We start from the raw sequence: 20998 nt of genomic DNA, 5'->3' as shown, positions 1-20998 counted from the left end.
CGTCAATCTAATTCTTTTTCCTTGATCTAATCACATATTATAAAAAATTAAAAATTCTTCTTCCTGGACTAAGGCAAAGTTGAGTCAAATTTTTAAACAATCTGAGACACAGGAGAGACTGTGTATTTCGATGTGGTAAAAGTAAAACACACCGACAGAGATAGATTAATCTCCTCTCGGCCGGTCGATAATCTCGGTGACCGGCGTTCTCACTATTTCGAGCTGGCTTCCCATAACTGGAGACGCCTGTTCCCAGCTCGATCCAGAAGGGCGTCCTTGCCCGTTCTACAACTTGTGCCTCCTGCAATGAACCCTTTCAGGCTATGTTCGGGACTCAAAGTCCTGGGCTATTTCATGATCGTCATCGTTTTCGCTATTGTCGCTCTCTCCTATTATGCTGTTGTCCTTCTCACCTTGGCTCCACACCTCCTTCACGCTCGCAGCTTCACCTCCTTCTTGTCTTTCCTCACCTTTCATATTCTTGTAAGTTCTTCTTATCTTTTGCCTTTACTTATGAGCATATATATGTTTGTAGTTGGACTATGGAAAAGGCTAGTAATGAATTGCAGGGTAGTATGGGAAGGAGATAGCGAGGGTGCGCTATTAATTAAATTATTCTTGTCCCCAACTCTATCCCAAATTCAACTGGCTCTAACACCACATTAAGATGAGAGTTAGAATGTCTATTGGATTGATATCAATTACGAAACCTGGGACCTACAGTAGATCTTATAGCTCTTCATGTTATAATTGTTCCTTCTTCCTATCTCCATCTCAATCTGAACTAATGTTACTCTACTACTTGGACCAAAGTTGCCAATGTTTACTCTTTGCCGTTACCAAGAATATGTTGGGGTGACAATTAAGTTCATTGCTATTCAGAGATTGTACGAAGAAAAAAAATTTCTTCAAGTGGAGCAGTGAAACCAGGTAACATTTTGTGTTATCCTTCGCCTCCAAATTGGATAACTCCCTTTGATTAGTAGAGATTAAGAAAGAAAGGTTAAATGGATTGTTGCATAAAAGTTTGCTAATATGTGTTTCATTTGGTGTTCTATAATATGAGGTAGAAGCTTCTTTATAAGAATGTGAGCTTTATTTGAGACAGCTTAATACATGGAAAAACTGTATGTTGGATTAGGAATAGAAAGAATTGAAGAAGCTAGGCTTCTACATCATCTACGGATATGGGGTGATAGGAGTAGAGGAAGGGCATATCTAATTGTTGACAAATGGAGATAAAATTGTAAGCTAGAATGGGAGGGGTTTAAAGATCTAAGATGGAAGAATGGAAGGGGAGATTCATTGGGCAAAGTGAAGCTGGGTGGTGTTTATTTTCCCTACCGACCACTAACAGAAGTGGAGGAATCCTAATTCTATGAGATAAATGATGGTGGTCGTGTAAAGATATTTTAAGTGGTTGTCACTCTTATCTCTGTTGTTCTCTCAAATATTGTTTATTATTTCTCAATGATTTCTCGGATGCATATGGACGAAATGCTAGAAATGAATAGAAAGACTAGGTTTGAGCTTTCTGTACTGAAGGACTATGGTTATAACTTGGGTGGTGACTTTAATGTCTCTAGATTCTCACGAGAAAGAATGGGAGATCTACTCCAGCTATATAGACGACAACTCATAGGTTACTCACCAGATGGAGTCGTTTTATCCTCCTTTATTTGCAAATATACTTGGAAAATTTGAGAACTCTTGGCTGGAGTATACCCCTTCTGGAAAGCAGCTTCAAGACCCCTATGATACAGTAACAATGATTGAAGCATCTGTATCTCTTCAAGCTAAAATATTGGAAATTTTTGTCCAGAAGAGCCTTCATTAACTGGGAAATCAAATGTTTGTCCCCGCCGCTGGATGCAAAACGATGATGTTCGGGCCATCTTGTGTGCGCGTCGACTAATCCATGGGGTGCCTGCTATCTCCTTATAGCACATGTACAAGGGAAGTCTATTTAGACAGATGAAAAGAAATCATCTAGCATTTTTGCTTTAGGTGAGATTTGAACCCTGATATCCTATAGTCATTCCGGTTATTGACTGCGAGGCCACACCCTTGGGTGCCTAACCAAGTTATTCTTCTTCCCATAGGTGTGCTACCTTGTATTTTTTTGGTATAAAGGAGAATACTTAGAAAAGCATGAATCTATTTTTGATTTATTAGAATCCTTATGAGAAGAAAAAGGATTAGGAGAGCTTCTCCTATGTTTCACCTTGTAATTATGGATGACTCCACAGTTTCTATGTAGTCTTATTATTTATATACAAATGTTACCTTTTCAAAAAAAAATAAATATAGAAAGATAATTCTTTTTAGAAAAAATTAAAAAGAAAGAGCGTGATATAAAATGGAATAGAGTGAGTAATTTTTCTTACATTGCATATAAGATTCTTTACTTTCTCTTCATTTGTGCCTTCCTTCACTGAAGTGCTTAAAGACTTGCAGACCTTGGGGCTTTTGATGCTTTTTGCCTTTGACACCAATGCGTGCACTATTCCAACAGCAATGTTCTGGCAATGCTATTCAGATCATTGTTCCTTCAATAATAACTTTTTCCGACATACTTGATTTGTCTTTTCGGTTTTGATTTGCAAACTCAAGTTGCTATACTACCTTGAATTTGTGGGGCATGTCGAAAGTCAAGAGAATGAATTTAATTATATGTTAGAATTTTCTAGATTCCCCTAACTGAGCCCGAGGGTCTCTCGGAAACAACCTCTCTACCTGCACAAGGTAGGGGTAAGGTCTGCGTATTCACCACCCTCCCCAGACCCCACTTGTGGGAATATACTGGGTATGTTGTTGTTAGAATTTTTTAGATTCGTTCACTTGTTTAGGTTAATAGTATTCTCCTAATTCTGTCATAATGAGGAATCTCAGCTTTTAGGTTATTTCTGTTATCGAATAACTTTGTTATTAATGTAGTCTATATTTACCGTACCTCTAGTAGCTAAACTCTGATATAATGAACTCTCTGGTATAGTATCTACAATCAATTCAAAACTGTTTCTCTCTTAATTAGTTTTCCTCTATTTTCTTGAGAGTACAAGAACTCTTTTGGCGTTGGGCGGTAGACTAACAGGAGATTAAGAAGATATAAATCACAGTTCTATATCGTGTCTTGTGGGTTTCACTTGTCAGGTTCCAATGTGGAAGCCACACTTTTCTAAAGAATTCGCCATGATATACCTTATCCATGCGTAATATCATGAAAAATGGATACACATTTTTTCCTGAATAGTGCTGGTTGTTGCTATTGCTAAAACTTTTACTTATGTGAAAAGGTAGTAAAAGTGTATGACAATCCGAACTTGTGTAGATGAAAGACTGTCATATAAAAAATCAAGAGAAATTTGAAAGGTAATCCCATCAAGGAAAATGGATTGAAGGATATATTTGGGAAGATTTATCATTGAGCGGAGTCAGCCATTATCTTCCTACAAGCTGGAAAGGAAAGGTATAGACCAAACTGAAACTGGAAAACAAGTTATTTTTTCTAGCATGGAATTTTAGCAGTTTAAGGGTTAGAGTATTTGAGCAAGTGCCCAGATTTGGTCCTTAAATTTTTCTGTCATGCCAGTTGTGATTATCTATGATATTACTAACTAGTCAAAGTCTTGCATATCATTTGCAAGAGTAGTGGCTACTTTTAGTGACTCAAGCATGAGGTAGATAGACAATCTCCCACTTCCTTAGCTTGCCTGCTCATGTAACTCATAGAACATGTAAAGAGAGAAGTGAAACTATAATTCCTTACTGCTCAAAGAGATTGATGAGACAATGATGACTAAATGCTTAGCATTCTTGTTAAGATCTGAAGCATACAGCAGCATTGGCGAATATCTACTTGCCTTCATGTCTTTTGAGAATTCCCATCTAATTCACACTTCTCCAAACCTGCAGGCTGCAGTATGTAGTACTTGATGTAACTTTGCTGAGCTGTCGCGACTCCTTTATAAATTCTTGTCGTTCTATTTACCAGACTCAAGATCCATGTTATAATGAAACTTTGCTTTGCCTATCATGTCCGAAAGATTCATTAATAAACATGGCTCCACCATTCTGTATTTGTTCAGAAACTACCGTTTTGCTGTGTTCATGAGATTCATGAAATACATGACTCAGACATTTCCTTATCATGTAGAAACTGCACTTTTGCTAATTTTGATATGTCTGGAGTTGCAGATCATTTGTACGTTGCAAACATGAATTGCACTTATTGAAATAGAAAATTCGCAGGAACAATACCTACTTTTATACTTTTGACTTGGTACACAATTACCAGGAAACTTCCTAGAGAAGGCATCATTTTCTTTTGAGGATTGTACCTTTGATTCAGTAGCCTAATATAAACCTGTAATTCATCTTGCAGCTTGTATTGCTAATGTGGAGCTATATTAAGGTAGTAATTCAGGACCCTGGTTCGGTCCCTGAAAACTGGAAACTAGTATCTGAGCAGAACATAGAGGAGGGTAACTCTGTTGCTTTAACTGATTATGCATCAATCGAGAACCCTACTCCAACAGTATCAACTGACCAGATAGAAAGAAGACAGTCACAGTTCAGAGGCTATTGCAGTCAATGCCAAAATGGCAAGCCACCTCGTTGTCATCATTGTTCTGTTTGTACGTGCTAGTCTAATTAACTATATGCTTATATCCAAATTACGATTGCCCAGATAAAGTTATCCTCTTGCCTTCAGTCGAGGTATAGGTGACAAGGTGGGTAAATGGATTATATGTGAGTTGTATAAATCTTCACCCATACCCATTTATACCGTGCGTGTTTGTTACTGTTTTATCCATTTTCTGCCTCTAGCCCAAAGGAGTTGCACATGCTGGAGCAATGCCCCCTAAAATCTTTATCTTAATCCTTATCTGGCATGTTGGGTGTGAGATGAAAGGTTTATTGTTGTTTTCATATCTCTTCTCTATATTCTTAAGCAGTTCTCCTGTCAAAGTCTGGTTAATTTTGGGTATGTATATTTTGCCATGAAGTAGTAAGCATGGTGATTTCTATCTCTCTGCACCATGCCTTAGAAGTGTCACATGATTATTTGCATTAATTTATCCTTAAGATCTTTTGTTCTATGGCTATCATGGCGTATCTCAATTTGCAGAAATTAGGCACTTATATGAGACCTAAAACAGATATCTGCTGAACTGGAAATTCTGTCATGTCCTGTAGGTCAAAGATGTGTTCTTAAGATGGATCATCACTGCATATGGGTTGTCAACTGTGTGGGGTCCCGCAACTACAAGTTTTTCCTCCTTTTTGTGGTATGGAGTTAGTTTTGTATACTTTTTGCTTTTGTGTAATGCTTTTTTCAGAAAAATCAAGTAGATATATACCTGCAACCTTTTCTTGCCTGTGAATGTGGTCCTGAAAATGTTCATAGCCAAAATATGCGGAATCCAAAGCCGCCGCCGCCTTCTTGTTATTATTTTTTGCTGTTGTCGCTGTTGTTATGTTTCGTTCGTTAAATAACGGTATCTTAGATTGAAATTCGATGTGAGTTTGAACACTTGCTTATCTCCATTTTGAGCCTTTCTTTTCCCTCTACATGGCTTTGCCTACTTCACTCTTGGTGACCTAAATCGACCCTAAGATCTTTTCATGAATTTTAAAGCTATCTTGACTTTTGAGCACGAGGAAAGTTTCGATAAGACAACTTGAAAAGAGTATCTTTTCTAACCTTGCAAATAAGTAGTAAGTGCACAGAAGCCAATTTGTCTCATTCAATCAACTGCAATTCACAATTACAAACCAATTGGAGTTGGTCATATAAATCCATATATCCACTCTGCTCTTTCGGGCCCAGTCCTTTTCAATACCAGTACATAATTTGTCTTTAAGGCAAATTGCGTCTTTTCTTAAAGTTGAGGTTCACTAAATCACAGTTTCCAATAAGTAGAGGTTCAATAAATCTGACACGGTTGCATTACCGACATGCAATTCTCTAATTAGACCAACACGTTTTGGTAAACAAATGGACATAATCTTAGTGTAGGAACAAAATATTTTTTCTTTAATCTCAATTAGTTGGTATCACCTATATAGATCCTTTCTTTCCTTTGAGTTCTGTTCTTAGCGGCATTGATTTCTAGAGTTTGTATATCTTTTAAATCAACTTCCTTCAGTTTAATTTTAGATTCACTATGTCCTATTTGAGCACCTTCAACAGTGTCGGAGTATATCGGTGCATTGTATGTCTAAGGAGGAGAAGCAAAATCATCTCAAATGACTTCTAATTTAATCCTTTATTTGTGCTATTTGCATCCGCTGTCTTATGTAAGCATGTTCATCTTGTCCAATCATGTATGATCACACATCTATCTTAATATTGGTAGTTTTACAACTCTAATCTTGAGGATATGTTGGGCCTTAGATCCAATGTTCACTCATTATAATATTGTATTCATAGGACTCCTCAATTTCAACCATCCTATTTTATCGTGTGTTACAATTACATCATCCTAGAAGATTGTGTATAGATACTTGAATTGTCTAAATTTAGATGCCATTATCGCATCAAATCTCACTTATTCTTTTGTTCTTATACGGCCAAACTTGTGGTATATGTATATTATGCCATGCTTTTACTTATCTTAAAACCCCTGTTTTCTTGGGTGCTTCCTCGTATTAACAACTTTTTATTGACTAGTTGGCTATTAACATAATATTATATTCAAATAGCATGTAGGAGGAAACATTTCTCTGTACTATTAGTTTACTCGTCCACAAATAGAGTAAACAAGTATGGGTTTTAGGAAATCTCTGGTTTGGACGGAATGGGGTGGAGGAGAGGAAGCTAAACAGCACTTTCTTTTTTGCTTTCTTCTTCTTTTAGATCCTATGGCTTTGAGGAGTTGATTACATGGTTACGGAATTGTGTTTATAAGTTTCAATTATTACACAAGAATGAACTGTTTTTTTCCGAAATTCATATCTTGCACTTGGTATTTTTTTGATAAGTCAATATTATCAAGGCAAGTGTCAAGATGGCACTGCAAAAACAACATAGCTTGAACTTGGTATTGTCCTCCTGGTATCTCCTTTCTGGACATGTCTCCGAAACCAGAGACACGGATGCCAAAATAGACTTACATGTATCTAAAATTTAATAAATCAAAACAACATGGCAGACTCGTGTTTGTCCATTTGGATATGAGTGTGCTTGTGTCTGTCACTTGCTTATGTTGGATCTAAATATGAGTCAATTAGATGACATAGTGTTTGATTTCCGTGCTTCTAAGTACACTCCTATATATCTGTTTCTTTTCTTGTTGGTGGGAAAGAGTTTCTTGAAGTCATCAGTTATCACTCTGATATCTATATTGTGCTTTACTAAGCTTGTCCATTTGAGTATCTATGCAGATGTACACATTTTTGACAACAACATTGGACACTCTGGTGCTGCTACCCAGTTTTATAAAATTCTTTCGACAAGCCAAGAATCATTCATTCTCGCCGGACAACATTGCAGTCGTTTTTCTAGCCTTTGGTAAGCAGTCTCTACTATCTTAATGACTTAGTCTTGATTGTTATGATTTCCTTTGTTTCTTACAGATTTGACGTTGATGCAGTTCTGAATCTAGCCTTTTCACTCAGTCTTCTTTGTTTTGTGATTATGCATGCATCTCTGCTCTCAAGCAACACCACTTCAGTGGAGGTATGTCAAACGTTGTTATTGTCCATTATATGTCAACTTTAATGCTTCTCCTTCAACTCTAGGAATGAAATTGACAAGAAATAGATAGGAAAAAAGGAAATATGTTTCCTTTCGTAGTAACCTTATAGTTGCCTCGTCTGTCTGTGTTCTAGGTTTATGAGAAGAAAAAAACTGTGCACTGGAAGTATGACCTTGGCTGGAAAAGGAATTTTGAACAGGTGATATGCATAAGCCGCTCCTCTATTTTTGCTTTAATAATGCATCTTTTTAGTGGCTTCTAAGCAATGGCAGCAGGAATTATAGGCGACCGGAAAGGTTTAAGACCTTGAAGAATAATTTCTTCAATCATGCAATAAACAGTCAATTATAATATTTATAATACGAGAGTCGTGTTATTAAGTGAGTATGATATTATTTCTACCATCAATGATATTTGTTGGTTATTGGTGTAGTTGAACTGTTTAGGCAATTGCTGAGAGTGCCTTGGTTTGACCAATATTGTTTTCTAATGGTTGTTTTTTAAAAGGTTTTTGGCGCTAATAAGGCATTATGGTTTTTGCCATTGTTCTCGAAGAAAGATTTGGAGAACATACCGGCACTCTATGGAGTGGAATTCCCGACACGTTCAGACACTGAAGAATGAGTTCTTATACAGGGACGTACATAGAACTTTGGTCCATTACATAAGACAATGCAACAACAGATGTTAGGAGTAGGCAGTTTCCTAGTACCATCAATTCATTGATTGATATTTTCAAATTCTCATTAGGAGCTTGTGGGTTGTACTTGTCTATGTATATGTAAACGTTCTGTAACGTAATCCTGAAATACGTTTTGGTGTGAAAGCCTAAGTTGTCGGTGGTGGTAACATCGGAGATATTGATAATGGGATGATCAATATTGGATTGTACTGTATCTAGAATGACGGGACACTCTAATTTAAGCCTCTAATGTATGCTGTGTAGGTTTGCTCATGTACCCTCTTCTCAATCTGATAGATTTACAAGGTGAAGTTTCCTTGAGATGGCGATATTCCGGTCTAACATATAACGAAAACACAATAAAAATATTAAAAATGGTGACATAATCAAACTTAATTACTGAATATGTACTAGTCAATGTGAAAAAACTTACATGGGCCTAAGCGGTGCGGGTTGAAAATTTTGGAGGTTAAGGCGAAACCGCTTCCGTCCCATTTGCCATCTCTAATTTCATCTTGTTGCTAGCTTGATAGATTTACTGAATAATTTTTTCATAATTGCCTTTGCTCTTTTCTTTTATGTAGGATTTATATATGAGAAGGAATATGATATGATTTGCTAGATACTATACAAATTTGAACTCATTATTATCTGACAAGCGGCCATCTATCATTTTGTGCTTCCCATAAATTAAGGTAACTAGTCTCTGTGAACATGCGTTGCACGTTTATTTTCAGCTGTGCGAAAAATTCACAACTAGCCCTTTTTACGCCTGGTCAATCAAATTTAGCCACATAAACAAAAGTCAACCTTATTTAGCCACTAAATTAGTACGGGAATGTGTTATTGACTAAATGACCCTACTATATTTATAAATTTGCGCAACACGACCTCACACTCTGTTTTCAGCAGAATCTTGCAGCGTAATCTACAGATTGAAGTAAGCTCTCAATTATTTTTCTGATTCTTCTAATTTTCTGGTTTCATCTCAATGCTTTCATCTGTGATAATCTAGAATTTTCTCAATGCGTTAATCTGCAATGTTCTGATATTATTATAAATTTTATATGAGAAACGTTTATTCTGTTCTTAATTGTATAATATATAAATGTAATTTAATTTCAAGTAATTTATGCCGTTCTTTAAAAAATAACATATGCTATAGTATTGGAGATATCTTTAATTCAAAACCACAAAAAAATAATATAAAATGATGCAGAATAAAACGCCAGTATAATATGTTGGACATTTGTTAATTAATATCTAAAACTCAGAAACTTCCAGCTGATTATACTGGAAGTATCTGTGAATAAGAATAACACATCTAAGTTTCTAAGGTTCCCATAAGATCTTGAATAAAATGCTGGACTTTTTTGATTATATATGTCAAAACTATAAAGTCTCCATCATATAGTACTGGAGGTATCTTTAATTCAAAGCATTAAAAAATACTGCATAAAATGGTGTTACAGTGCTTGATTCAAAACCAGAACAAAACACAAGTATAATACGTTGGAGCTTTCTGAATTAATATGTAAAACTCATAAAATTCTAATGTATTATACTGGAAGTATCTTTCATTCAAACTACTACAAAAAATTATGAATAAAATGGTATAAAACAAAACACCAGTATAAAATAATGCATTTTTCTTCATTTAATATGAAAAACTCAGAAAATCCAGTAGACTATACTGGAAGTATATGTGATTCAAACCAGAACAAACTCATATCAAATTTTAAGTTTTCCCTAATATTGTGAATAAAATGCTAAACTTTTATGATTACTTATGCGAAATATACAAACTGTGCAACATATAATAATGGAGGGATCTTTAATTTAAAAGCAGAAAAAAACAATTCACCAAATGGTGCAAAAGTTAACCCCAGTATAAAATGCTAGACTTCTCTTAATTAATATCAAAAACTCAGAATCTTCCAGCTTATTATACTGGAAGTATCTGTGATTCAAATAATAGACTGGAGCTTTCTGAATTGATATATAAAACTCATAAAATTCAGAGTTTGTGTACATTAAATGCAGGATGCATACAAATTTCTTGATTATTGCTTTCGATGGCAAATTGACACCAGATTACAAGTGTTTAGATCATAAAATGAAGCTTCTGCTTATAAATGATGGGACTTCATTTGACGAATTCATGAATAAGATTTTTCAAGTTATGGAATTCGACAGCAACAAGTATGAAGCAACAATATGGCTTAATATCAATCTAGGTACTGGCAAGGGAATACATGTGACAACAGATGAAGAACTTACTTCCTGTATAATGCTTTTAAGAAGCGATCCATACTACAAAGGTTCCAAATTTATTGTTGATATATCAGAAATACTTTCTGAAAATTTTATTAGAGATCAACAACAAGAAGGTAATGCAATAATGGAGATTGACAATCAACAATTATTGAAGGCAAACACATATGTTCCAGAAGAGCAACTGATGGTGATTTCTGAAATACCAGAAGAGCAAGACATTTAAATTTATGAAATTACAATGAAAAATGAGAGTGTAATTCCTATAGAAGATCAACACTTTAAAACACTAGACACAATTGAAGGGAGAAAAAGGAAAGCAAAAGGAAAGGCAAAAGAATCCCCATCAATAATACTAAAGGAAAATGCATCATTGGATGATGTAAAACTAGGGTCTGTTTTTCAAGACAAAAATGCTATGAATAGATTTTTTGCTTAGCAACAATAAAGGAGCACTTTGAGTTATATGTTAAAAGATCAAGTAATACAAGATACTCTTTGGTATGTACTGATGAAAAGTGTGGTTGGACTGTTCGAGGTTCAAGAATTAAGGAGTCAATACTTTTTAAAATAGTTAAATTTCAGAGAACACATGAATGCTCCGTTGACATTAGAAAGTCACATCAAAGACAAGCAACTTCAAATGTGATTAGATATTAAATGATTGACAACTTAAGAGACATAGCTACTGAAGTAAACCCTAAGTTTGTGATTTCAGAAATGAGAAGATCACATGGAATAGATGTTGGTTATGGAAAAATATGGCGTTCTATTCAGAAAGGGATATCTTTATTAAGAGGCACAACAGAAGGAAATTATGAGCAGCTACCGTCATATTTATATATGACCGAACAAAAAAATCCAGGATCATATACTAGTATTAAGAGAAATGCAGAAAACAGGTAAATATCTTGCGTTTGTGGCATCAAATCTACTAGTATCCTTTAGTATTCAGCTTGTCATATCGTAAAACTAAATTTATTTACTTTTCAATATAACAGGTCTGTTTACATATTTTTTATGTATGGGGCGTCAATTTCTGGGTGGAAGTATTGTAGACCACTTATTGCTGTTGATGGAACATTTCTAAAAAATAAATATAGAGGTGTTTTATTAGTGGCAGTTACAAGGATGAAAATAACCAAATTTTCTCTATAGCATTTGGGGTAGCGGATTCAGAGAATAACGAATCATATGAATGGTACTTTAGGGAATTAAGAAAAGCAACTGGCATTCGTAAAGATTTAATGTTTTTGTCAGATCGACACAAGGCCATTGCAAATGGAATTGCAAAGGTTTTCCCTCAGTGCTACCGTGGTATTTGCATATATCACTTAGAGAAGAATCTGAAGCAAAGAAGAGTGAGAAACACTGTAATAAACCTATTTCAAAATTCTGCAAGAGTATACATTCAATCAGAATTTGATGACTTTTGTAACGATCCGACCGGTCATTTTGAGTGTATTAGCTCCGATACCCTGTTTAGTGTTTCCCCCGTACCTTTTTATGCTTATGTGACTTAAATTCCGACTATGTGACTTAAGTCTTAGAATTTTTAACGTAGTCAGAACTGTGTGAAGACGACTCCGGAATGGAGTATCGTCAGTTCCGTTAGCTCCGTTGGGTGATTTTGGACTTAGGGGCGTGTCCGGATTGGGCGAAAGTCGAATTTTGGAGATTTTGACAGGTAGTGGACTTTTTGATACCGGGGTCGGATTCTTATTCCGGAAGTTGGAGCAGGTCCGTAATATTGAATATGACTTGTGTGCAAAATTTGGGGTCAATCAGACGTGGTTTAGTTGGTTTCGGCATCGGTTGTCGAATTTGGAAGTTTCAGGTTCTTTAAGTTTGAATCAGAGGATGATTTGTGATTTTAACGTTGTTTGATATGGTTTGTGGGCTCGACTAAGTTCGTATGGTATTTTAGGATTGGTTGGTATGTTTGGTCGAGGTCCCGGGGGTCTCGGGAGTCTCGGGTGAGTTTCGGGTGCTTAACAAATTGAGTTTGGGACTTATGCAATTGCTGGACACTACTAGAAATCCGGTAAAACCCGACCAAAATAACTGACCAAAACGCGACCATTTACGTGTGAACGGTATTTTAGGGGTCGGAAAGGCATACCGACCAAAGTTGGTCAGAAATTATTGACCAACTTTGGTCGGTCAATTAAATTAAAAAAAAACAATTGAAAAAAACCGACCAAAGTTGGTCGGTTTTTTCCGATCAAAGTTGGTCGGTATTTTAATTATGTAATCAAAAGATTCAACATCTGGGAATCGAACCGGGGTTTGTACTGTGGCAAGATACTATTCTACCACTAGACCATTGGTGCATTTTGTTTTAAGACTGTCTTTTTTTTATTTATACTCTTTAATTATATTTTCGCACGAAAATAACCGACCAAAATTGGTCGGTTTTATTAAAAAGTAAAATTACCGACCAAAGTTGGTCGGATTTTTTAAATGACCGGCCGAATTAACCAACCAATTTTGGTCGTTTTTTTAATATCAATTTTTATTTATTTTAATTGAAAAACCAACCAAAGTTGGTCGGTTTCTTAAAAAATAAATTTCGCGGGACTCAAAAATAGCTTCCTGTATTTTTGCGCCAAACTTTGGTCGGTTTCGTAAAAACAAATTAAAAAATAAAATATTTTAAAAAACCGACCATCTTTGGTCAATTTTTTGATCGGTCGACATTGGTCGGTTTTTGCCGAATTTCTAGTAGTGTGAGCTGCTGCACCTACGTACTTTGATCGGTCGACATGAGCCGTAGAAGCAGTTTTGACCCTGTCCAGCTGGGACCGCAGGTGCGGCCATAGATCTGCAGTAGCGGACGTGCAGAAGCGGAATTGGAGCGCAGATGCGGGCTAGCAGAAGAGGCCCTTGTTCGCAGATGCAGACTCAGTCCCCCTTAAGTGATTTCACACTTGCGATGGAATTTACGCAGGTGCGGTTGAAGGCTCACAGAAGCGAGATTTCTGGGCAGAAAAGAGGGAAAATCGAGGGTTTGATTTATTTTTTTATTTTTGGACTTGGGAGCTCGGAAATTGGCGATTATTCGAGGGACTTTCAGAGAGAGCTTTGGTGTAACGATTCCTAACTCGTCTTTGGTTATATTTCATTAATTTATAGTTGTTTCCTCCATTTAATTTCAGATTTGGATCGAAAAGTTGGTAAAATGGGGGAAAAGTTCCCTAACCGAATTTCTGAGTTTTGATTGGGATTTATACATCGGATTTGGATAATTTTGGTACGAGTGAACTCGTGAGTGAATGAGTGTTCGTATTCTGTGACTTTTACCCGATTTTGAGACGTGGGCCCGAGTCGACTTTTTAAGACGGATTTCGGAATTTTTATTAAAATCTCGATTTTATTAATTAGATTAGTCTATTATAGTTGTATTTATGATATGTAATTAATTTTGGCTAGATTTGGGCCATTCAGTGTCGGATATTTGTGAAAAAGGCATTGTTACCGATTGATTGAGCTTGGTTCGAGGTAAGTGGCTTGCCTAACCTTGTATGGCAGAAATCCCCTTAGGATTTGTACTATTTTTGATATATGAACGCCGTGTACGTGAGGGGACGAGTACGTACACGAGCTAATTGTGTAAATATCTGATTTTTCTACTAAGTAATAACCTGATTTCATTCTTATTTGAGTTTCATCAGCATGTGTAGTATCCTGCTAGATTAGAATAGCATGACTACTTGCCCTAACTATTTACTTGAACTACGTGCAACATGTTTAGTGAATTTACATGTCTTTCCTTAACTGGTACTTAGGTTGAATTGTAGAATTTCGTGCCGTAACTATTGAATTCTATTGTTTGGCTTCATATTTACTCTGGGACTACAGAGCGATATTCCGCGATATCCCCTTGTACTGTATATTTACTTTGGGACTACAGAACGGTATTTTCGGGAGATCCCCATGTACTGCATATTTACTTTGGGACTACAGAACGGTATTCCGGGAGATCCCCCTGTACTACATAATTACTTTGGGACTACGGAACGGTATTCCGGGAGATCACCTTGTTCTGCACATTTTCGTTGGGACTACGAGACGGTATCTCGAGAAATCCCATGTTGTTATCTCTGTGTACTGAGCTATTGTCTTCTATGATTTCATTCTTGTTAAATTTCAGTCTTTATTTTACTGCGGTATTTCATTCTATCTTGTGTTATTATATATATACCAGTAGGGTCCTGAGCTAACCTCATCACTACTCGACCGAGGTTAGGCTTGGCACTTACTGGGTACCGATTGTGGTGTACTCATGCTACTCTTCTGCACATGTTTTTCATGTGCAGATCTAGGTACTCCTTATCAGCCGCACTATCAGTGAGCCGAGATAGCTTTGGAAACTTCAAGGTATATCTACCGCGTCCGAAGACCTCTAAGTCTCCTTTTACTCTTCCCTATGTCTATTATCTTCTGTATTTTCTTTTGATAGACTCTGATGTATAGAAACACTAAATTTTTCTCCTATAGTTTATGATTCACGATGTTCCGGATTTTGGGAATGCTGTGTAGTATATTGAGGAGTTGGTTATTGTACATGCCAAATGGCATGGTACTCAGTTATAGTGTTATTGATACAATTAGTTGTTAAATTTTTGTTTTCATTTCATTTATTCCACAAAATGTTAGGCTTACCTAGTCATAGAGACTAGGTGTCGTCACGACGTCATACAGAGGGGAAATTGGGTCGTGACAAGTTGGTATCATAGCTCTAGGTTCATAGGTGTCATGAGTCACAAGTCGGTTTATTAAAGTCTCGCGGATCGGTACAGAGACATCTGTTCTTATCTTCGGGAGGCTATGGAACTGTTAGGAAAATTTCACTACTTTGATTCCTTGTCGTGCAAAAATTGTTGACTTCAAAAACATTCTGAACTTCTGTATTCTATTCTCTCACAGATGGTGAGGACACGTACAAGCGGATCTGATAACCAGGCACCCGCACCCCCTGATAGAGTCGCGAGATATCGGGGCAGGGGTAGAGGCCGAGGACGTCCATGTGGTGCAGCCAGAGCACCCGCACGAGCTACTACAGAGGAGCCCCCAGTAGCTCCAACTGGAGGGCAGACACCTGAGGCACCTGTTTCTGCACCAGCCTTCTAGGAGACTCTAGCCCAGTTTCTGAGCATGTTCAGCACCTTAGCTCAGGCTGGATTGATTCCACTTTCTCCTGCCACATCTCAGGCCAGGGGAGGAGCACAGACTCCCGTCGCCGGTACTCCAGAGCAGCGGGTTCAGGTCGACCAGGTTCCAGAGATTGTACCAATGCAGTCGGTAGCTCCAGCTCAGCCCGAAGTTAGGGCAACAGCTTCTACTGGCGGTAATCGAAACACATCCGCATAGAACCATCATTCTTCTTCACAAATAAGACAGGAGCACCCCAAGGTGATACACTGGGCCGAATGAAGCCCTTATCAAGCAACTCATGTAACTGTTCTTTTAATTCTTTCAACTCTGCTGGGGCCATACGATATGGTGGAATAGAAATGGGCTGAGTGTCGTGTAACAAATCAATGCCAAAGTCAATATCCCTGTCGGGTGGCATACCCGAAAGATCCGCTGGAAATACATCAGGAAAATCCCTTACTACTGGAACTGACTCCACGGTAGGAGTATCAATACTAACATCTCTCACATAGGACAGATACACATCGCACCCCTTCTTATCCATTCGTTGAGCTTTACGAAATGAAACAACCCTGCTAGGAACATGATCCGAGGTACCTCTCCACTCTAGACACGGTAGACCTGGCATAGCCAACGTCACTGTCTTGGCGTAATAATTAAGAATAGAGTGATAGGTCCACAACCAGTCCATGCCCAAAATAATATCGAAATCTACCATACTGAGCAATAATAAATCAGCCCTGGTCTCAAAACCACTGATAACAGTTAAACACGACCGATACACATGGTCCACAATAATAGATTCAGCTACGGGTGTAGATACATAAATAAAAGAACTCAAGGATTCATAGATACGCCAAAATACGGGGTAAAATAAGATGACACATAAGAATAAGTGGAGAGTGGATCAAATAAGACTGATGGATCTCTCTAATAGAACGTACTAAAAATGTGTGATAACAGAATCGGATGCAACAACCTCTGTCCTAGTAAGAAGGGCATAATATTTGGCCTGGCCTCCCCTACTAGGGCGACCTCTACCTGTCCGACCTCCACCTCTAGCTGGTTGTGCAGGTAGAGTGGCAACTTGTGCAGTAATCATGTCCTGAGAAGCCTGAGGGCCCTGTGGAATGGGTGGGGCATGAGAAATTTGTGGAGGTGCACCCCTCCTAAGTCTGGGGAAATCCCTCATGATGTGAAGAGTGTCACCACACTTAAAACAAGCCCTCAGAGGATGTGGCTGCTGGGACTGGCTCGGGCCTGATCGACTAGACTGCCCGCTGAAGGCACCCCGTACAGGAGGTACAGAAGACACTGGCGGTGCATAATATGGAACCTGAGGTTTGGGAGTAGCCGGAATACCACTGGAAGCTGGAAGTGCTGAATGAATAAGACGGCTCACATAACCTCTACCATGACGGGCTGCAACTAGGGCACGAGAATTATTATATCTGCCAGAATCTCTAGGTCTCTTAGCTTCCCTCTCCAGGATCCGCATACCTTCCAATCTCCTAGAAATTGACACCACCTATTGGTATGTGATGTCCATCTCTAGCTCTCGGGCCATACTGAATCTGATACTAGGGTGGAGACCCTCAATAAATTTGCGAACCCACTCTCGAACAGTAGCAACTAAGGATGGTGCATGCCTAGCTAAATCACTGAATCAGACCGCATATTCCGACACAGTCATAGAAACCTGGCGCATCTGCTCAAACTCTACGCGCCATGCATCTCTAAGACTCTAAGGAACATACTCATTTAAGAACATATCTGAAAATTGAGTCCAAGTAAGTGAAGCTGCCTCAGCCGGACTATCCAACTCATATGCCCGCCACCACTGGTAAGTTGCTCCTCTAAGCTGAAATGTCATGAAAGAAACCCCACTGGAATCCACAATACCCATAGTACGGAGGATACGGTGACATTCCTCTAGAAAACCCTGAGCATCCTCTGAAGATAAACCGCTGAAAGTGGGAGGGTGATACTTCTTATACCTATCGAGCCTGAGCTGCCCCCCCTGAAATTGTTGCCCTAGCCTCGGGCCGAAATGAGACAACTGACTGCACTGGTATAACCTCTGGTGCATGGTCAACCTGGGCCCATGACTCTGGGGTACGGGAGGCGGGAGTCTGTGCTCCTCCCCCGGCCTGAGATGTGGCAGGAGCAAGTGGAATCAACCTTGCCTGAGCTAGAGTGCCAAACATGCTAAAACACTGGGCAAGGGTCTCCTGAAGTGCAGGAGTTGTAACAGGCGTCTCAGGTGCCTATTCTCCAACTGGAGCTACTGGTGGCTCTGCTGCAGCAGCTCATGCAGGTGCTCTGGCCCAAATTTCCTCCGTAGGAATGTCGTGATGGCACCTAGTTTCTAAGACTAGGTAAGCCTATCAATGCAGAATATAACTGAAATTTAATCCTTAACAGTCAAATAAATAAAAATTGTAAGTTAACAATTTCAACTCCCTAACCTAGTAGGAATAAGTCACAAGCTTCTAAGAATTTATCCTCAATGTATCTATATATATCATGGTCTAAGGAAAATAAGGAAGCATCATAATAATAATAGAAGAGGACTCCGGAGTCTGCGGATGCTGGCAGATATACCTCGAAGTCTCCGTACACAGGTAGCTCACTGATATCTGGACTGGTAGGATGTACATGGATCTGCACAAAAATATGTGCAGAAGCGTAGTATAAGTACACCACAACGGTACCCATTAAGTGCCAAGCCTAACCTCGGTAGAGTAGTGACGAGGTCAGGTCAGTCCCTAGTGGAATAATAAAAGACAAGGTGAAATATTTAACAATATAATAAAAATGAAATGGCAATGGAAATGAATCAAGTAAGTAGTATGTCACCAATTAACTACGCAAAATAATGGCAAATAATACCTCGTGAAAACAAAATAGAATTCTTTTCAACTTTAAGAAAATCACAATAATAATCAAAGGCAACTGCGGCCATAAATCAATATCAACAAGGGCACTCCCGAGGTACCGCCTCGTAGTCCCAAATCATAAATAAATTCACAATATCTCATTTTCTTATATCACCGCGGGAGCCTTCACATTTAATTTTAAAGAAAAATATTTTTCCGAAATAGCATCCCGCGTTTTAGCCACCCTTATCACACCGCATTACTTCTAGTAGTTCCCCTACTAGCCACGGGTATCAAGCCACCCTTATCTCACCGCATACGTTTCAACACCCAGACCTTATACTAGCGCATGTGTATCAATATCACAATATATCATAATTTGCACCTCAAGTGCCCAAATATTTCAATTTTCCAAAATAAACAGCATCAACAATACTTTCCACAACAGGGTATTCACGGCTCAATCACAATGAGTACAAAATCTCACAAAATATTTAGGAATAAATAACTCAGCAAAAATAATATTTAATTTTTTTTATATATACGTTGCCTCAGTTCCAAATTTAAAATCTCAAATACTTCATATTAATAATATTTAAATTAAAGAAATTCCACCTTCAAATAATGCACAGAATAAAAGAAACCAAGTTTCATCTAAACATGTAAAAACAATTAGCAGGAGAAAGTCAAGCAAATTTAATATATATAAATCAGATCAATGAGGGAGAATATAACAAGATTAATAATTTAATTACTATGCAACAGTGATCTTCACAATTTAAAACATAATTTTTCATATTTAGCCCGTGTACACATCCGTCACCTCGTGTACACGACTTTCATCACATTAAAATTATCACATCAATACCAATCTTAGGGAAAATTCCCCCCACACAAGGTTAGACAAGTCACTTACCTCGACTTGCTCCAATTTAATCCACTAGTAGGCCTTTTCCTCGATTATCCAGCTCTGAATGGCTCGAATCTAGCCAAAATAATTCGATGCAATCAACAAATATTATAGGAATCCATTTCATAAGAAAATACTACATTTTTCAACAAAAACCCGAAATTAACTCAAAGATCGCCTGTGGGGTCCACATCTCGGAATCTAGAGAAACTCACAAAATCCGACAACCCATTCAATTACGAGTCCAACCATACCAGTTTCACTCAAATCCGACTCCGAATCGACACTGAAATCTCAAAAATTCGTTTCTATGAGATTTCTAAAATTTTCCCAAATTTCCATCTCAATACACTAATTAAATAGTGAAAATATATTCGTGTATATTGACCAAATCCGAGTTAGAATCACTTACCCAAATATTTTTCCTTGAAAATCTATCAAAAATCGCCTCTCCTCAAGCTCCAATTCGTCAAAAATGGCAAATGGGACAAAATCCCCCGTTTTATAATTCTGTCTAGGCAGCCCTCAGTCCTGCCTCGATCCTAGGCCTCGATCATGGCCCTCGATTCTGGACTTCGATCATGGCCCTCGATCTTGAGACTTCGATCATGGCCCTCGATCTTGAGCATCGATTATGGCCCTCGATCCTGAGCCTTCGATCATGTCCCTCTATCCTGGCTTAGATCCTGGCCATCGACCTTGGCCTCGATCCTGGCCTTCGACTCCGGGCGTCGATCCTGGGCTCCATTTCCGGGCTTCGATCTTGTATTTCCAGCAGAAGAAAATTAGAGCAGCTTTTGCGGCATCTGTTTAAGTCAAAATTTTGATCCGTTAACCATCCGAAACTCACCCGAGGCCCGTGGGACCTCAACTAAATACACCAACAAGTCCTAAAACATCATACGAACTTATTTGAAACCTCAAATTACATCAAAAAAATGCTAAAATCGCAATTCACACCCCAATTCAAGCTTAATGAAACATAAGAATTTCCAACTTCTACATTCGATGCCGAAACATATTAAATCAAGTCCGATTGACCTCAAACTTTTCACACAAGTCATAAATGGCGTAATGGAGCAATAAAAATTTTCAAAACTGGATTCCTATCCCGATATCAAAAAGTCAACTCCCCGATTAAAACTTCCTAATTTAAATTTCTTATTTTAGCCATTTCAAGCCTAATTTAACTACGGACTTCCAAATAAAATGCCGAACACACTCCTAAGTTCAAAATCACCATACAGAGCTGATGGAATCATCAAAATTTTATTCCGGGGTCGTTTTCATATAAGTCGGCATTCCAAAGCCTCACCGGACCTAAACCAATTACTCCGGCAAGTCATATATCAGTTATAAAGTATAGAATGAGCAGTAAATAGGGGAATGAGGC

General features: G+C 38.0%; 1 protein-coding gene across 2 annotated transcripts; it reads left to right on the top strand.

Moving 5' to 3' along the window:
* The first annotated feature begins 28 nt into the window (after window positions 1–28).
* LOC107831557 (putative protein S-acyltransferase 12) lies at window positions 29–8658 on the top strand. 2 transcript variants are annotated; one of them, XM_016659336.2, is made up of 7 exons: window positions 29–483; window positions 4385–4637; window positions 5200–5291; window positions 7390–7516; window positions 7599–7684; window positions 7837–7902; window positions 8211–8658. In XM_016659336.2, the coding sequence occupies exons 1-7, from the start codon at window positions 307–309 to the stop codon at window positions 8325–8327; spliced, it is 918 nt and encodes a 305-aa protein (XP_016514822.1). In that variant the 5' UTR covers window positions 29–306; the 3' UTR covers window positions 8328–8658. The 2 variants fall into 2 exon arrangements, with proteins under 2 accessions (XP_016514822.1, XP_016514823.1); XM_016659337.2 differs by having other exon boundaries at window positions 32–483; window positions 4385–4604.
* The last annotated feature ends 12340 nt before the right edge of the window (window positions 8659–20998 follow it).

This window comes from Nicotiana tabacum, chromosome 13 (assembly GCF_000715075.1).
Source record: "Nicotiana tabacum cultivar K326 chromosome 13, ASM71507v2, whole genome shotgun sequence".
Taxonomy (NCBI): Eukaryota; Viridiplantae; Streptophyta; class Magnoliopsida; order Solanales; family Solanaceae; genus Nicotiana; species Nicotiana tabacum.
The sequence above is the reverse complement of the archived record's forward strand: the minus strand, read 5'-3'. Positions and strand labels throughout refer to the sequence as shown.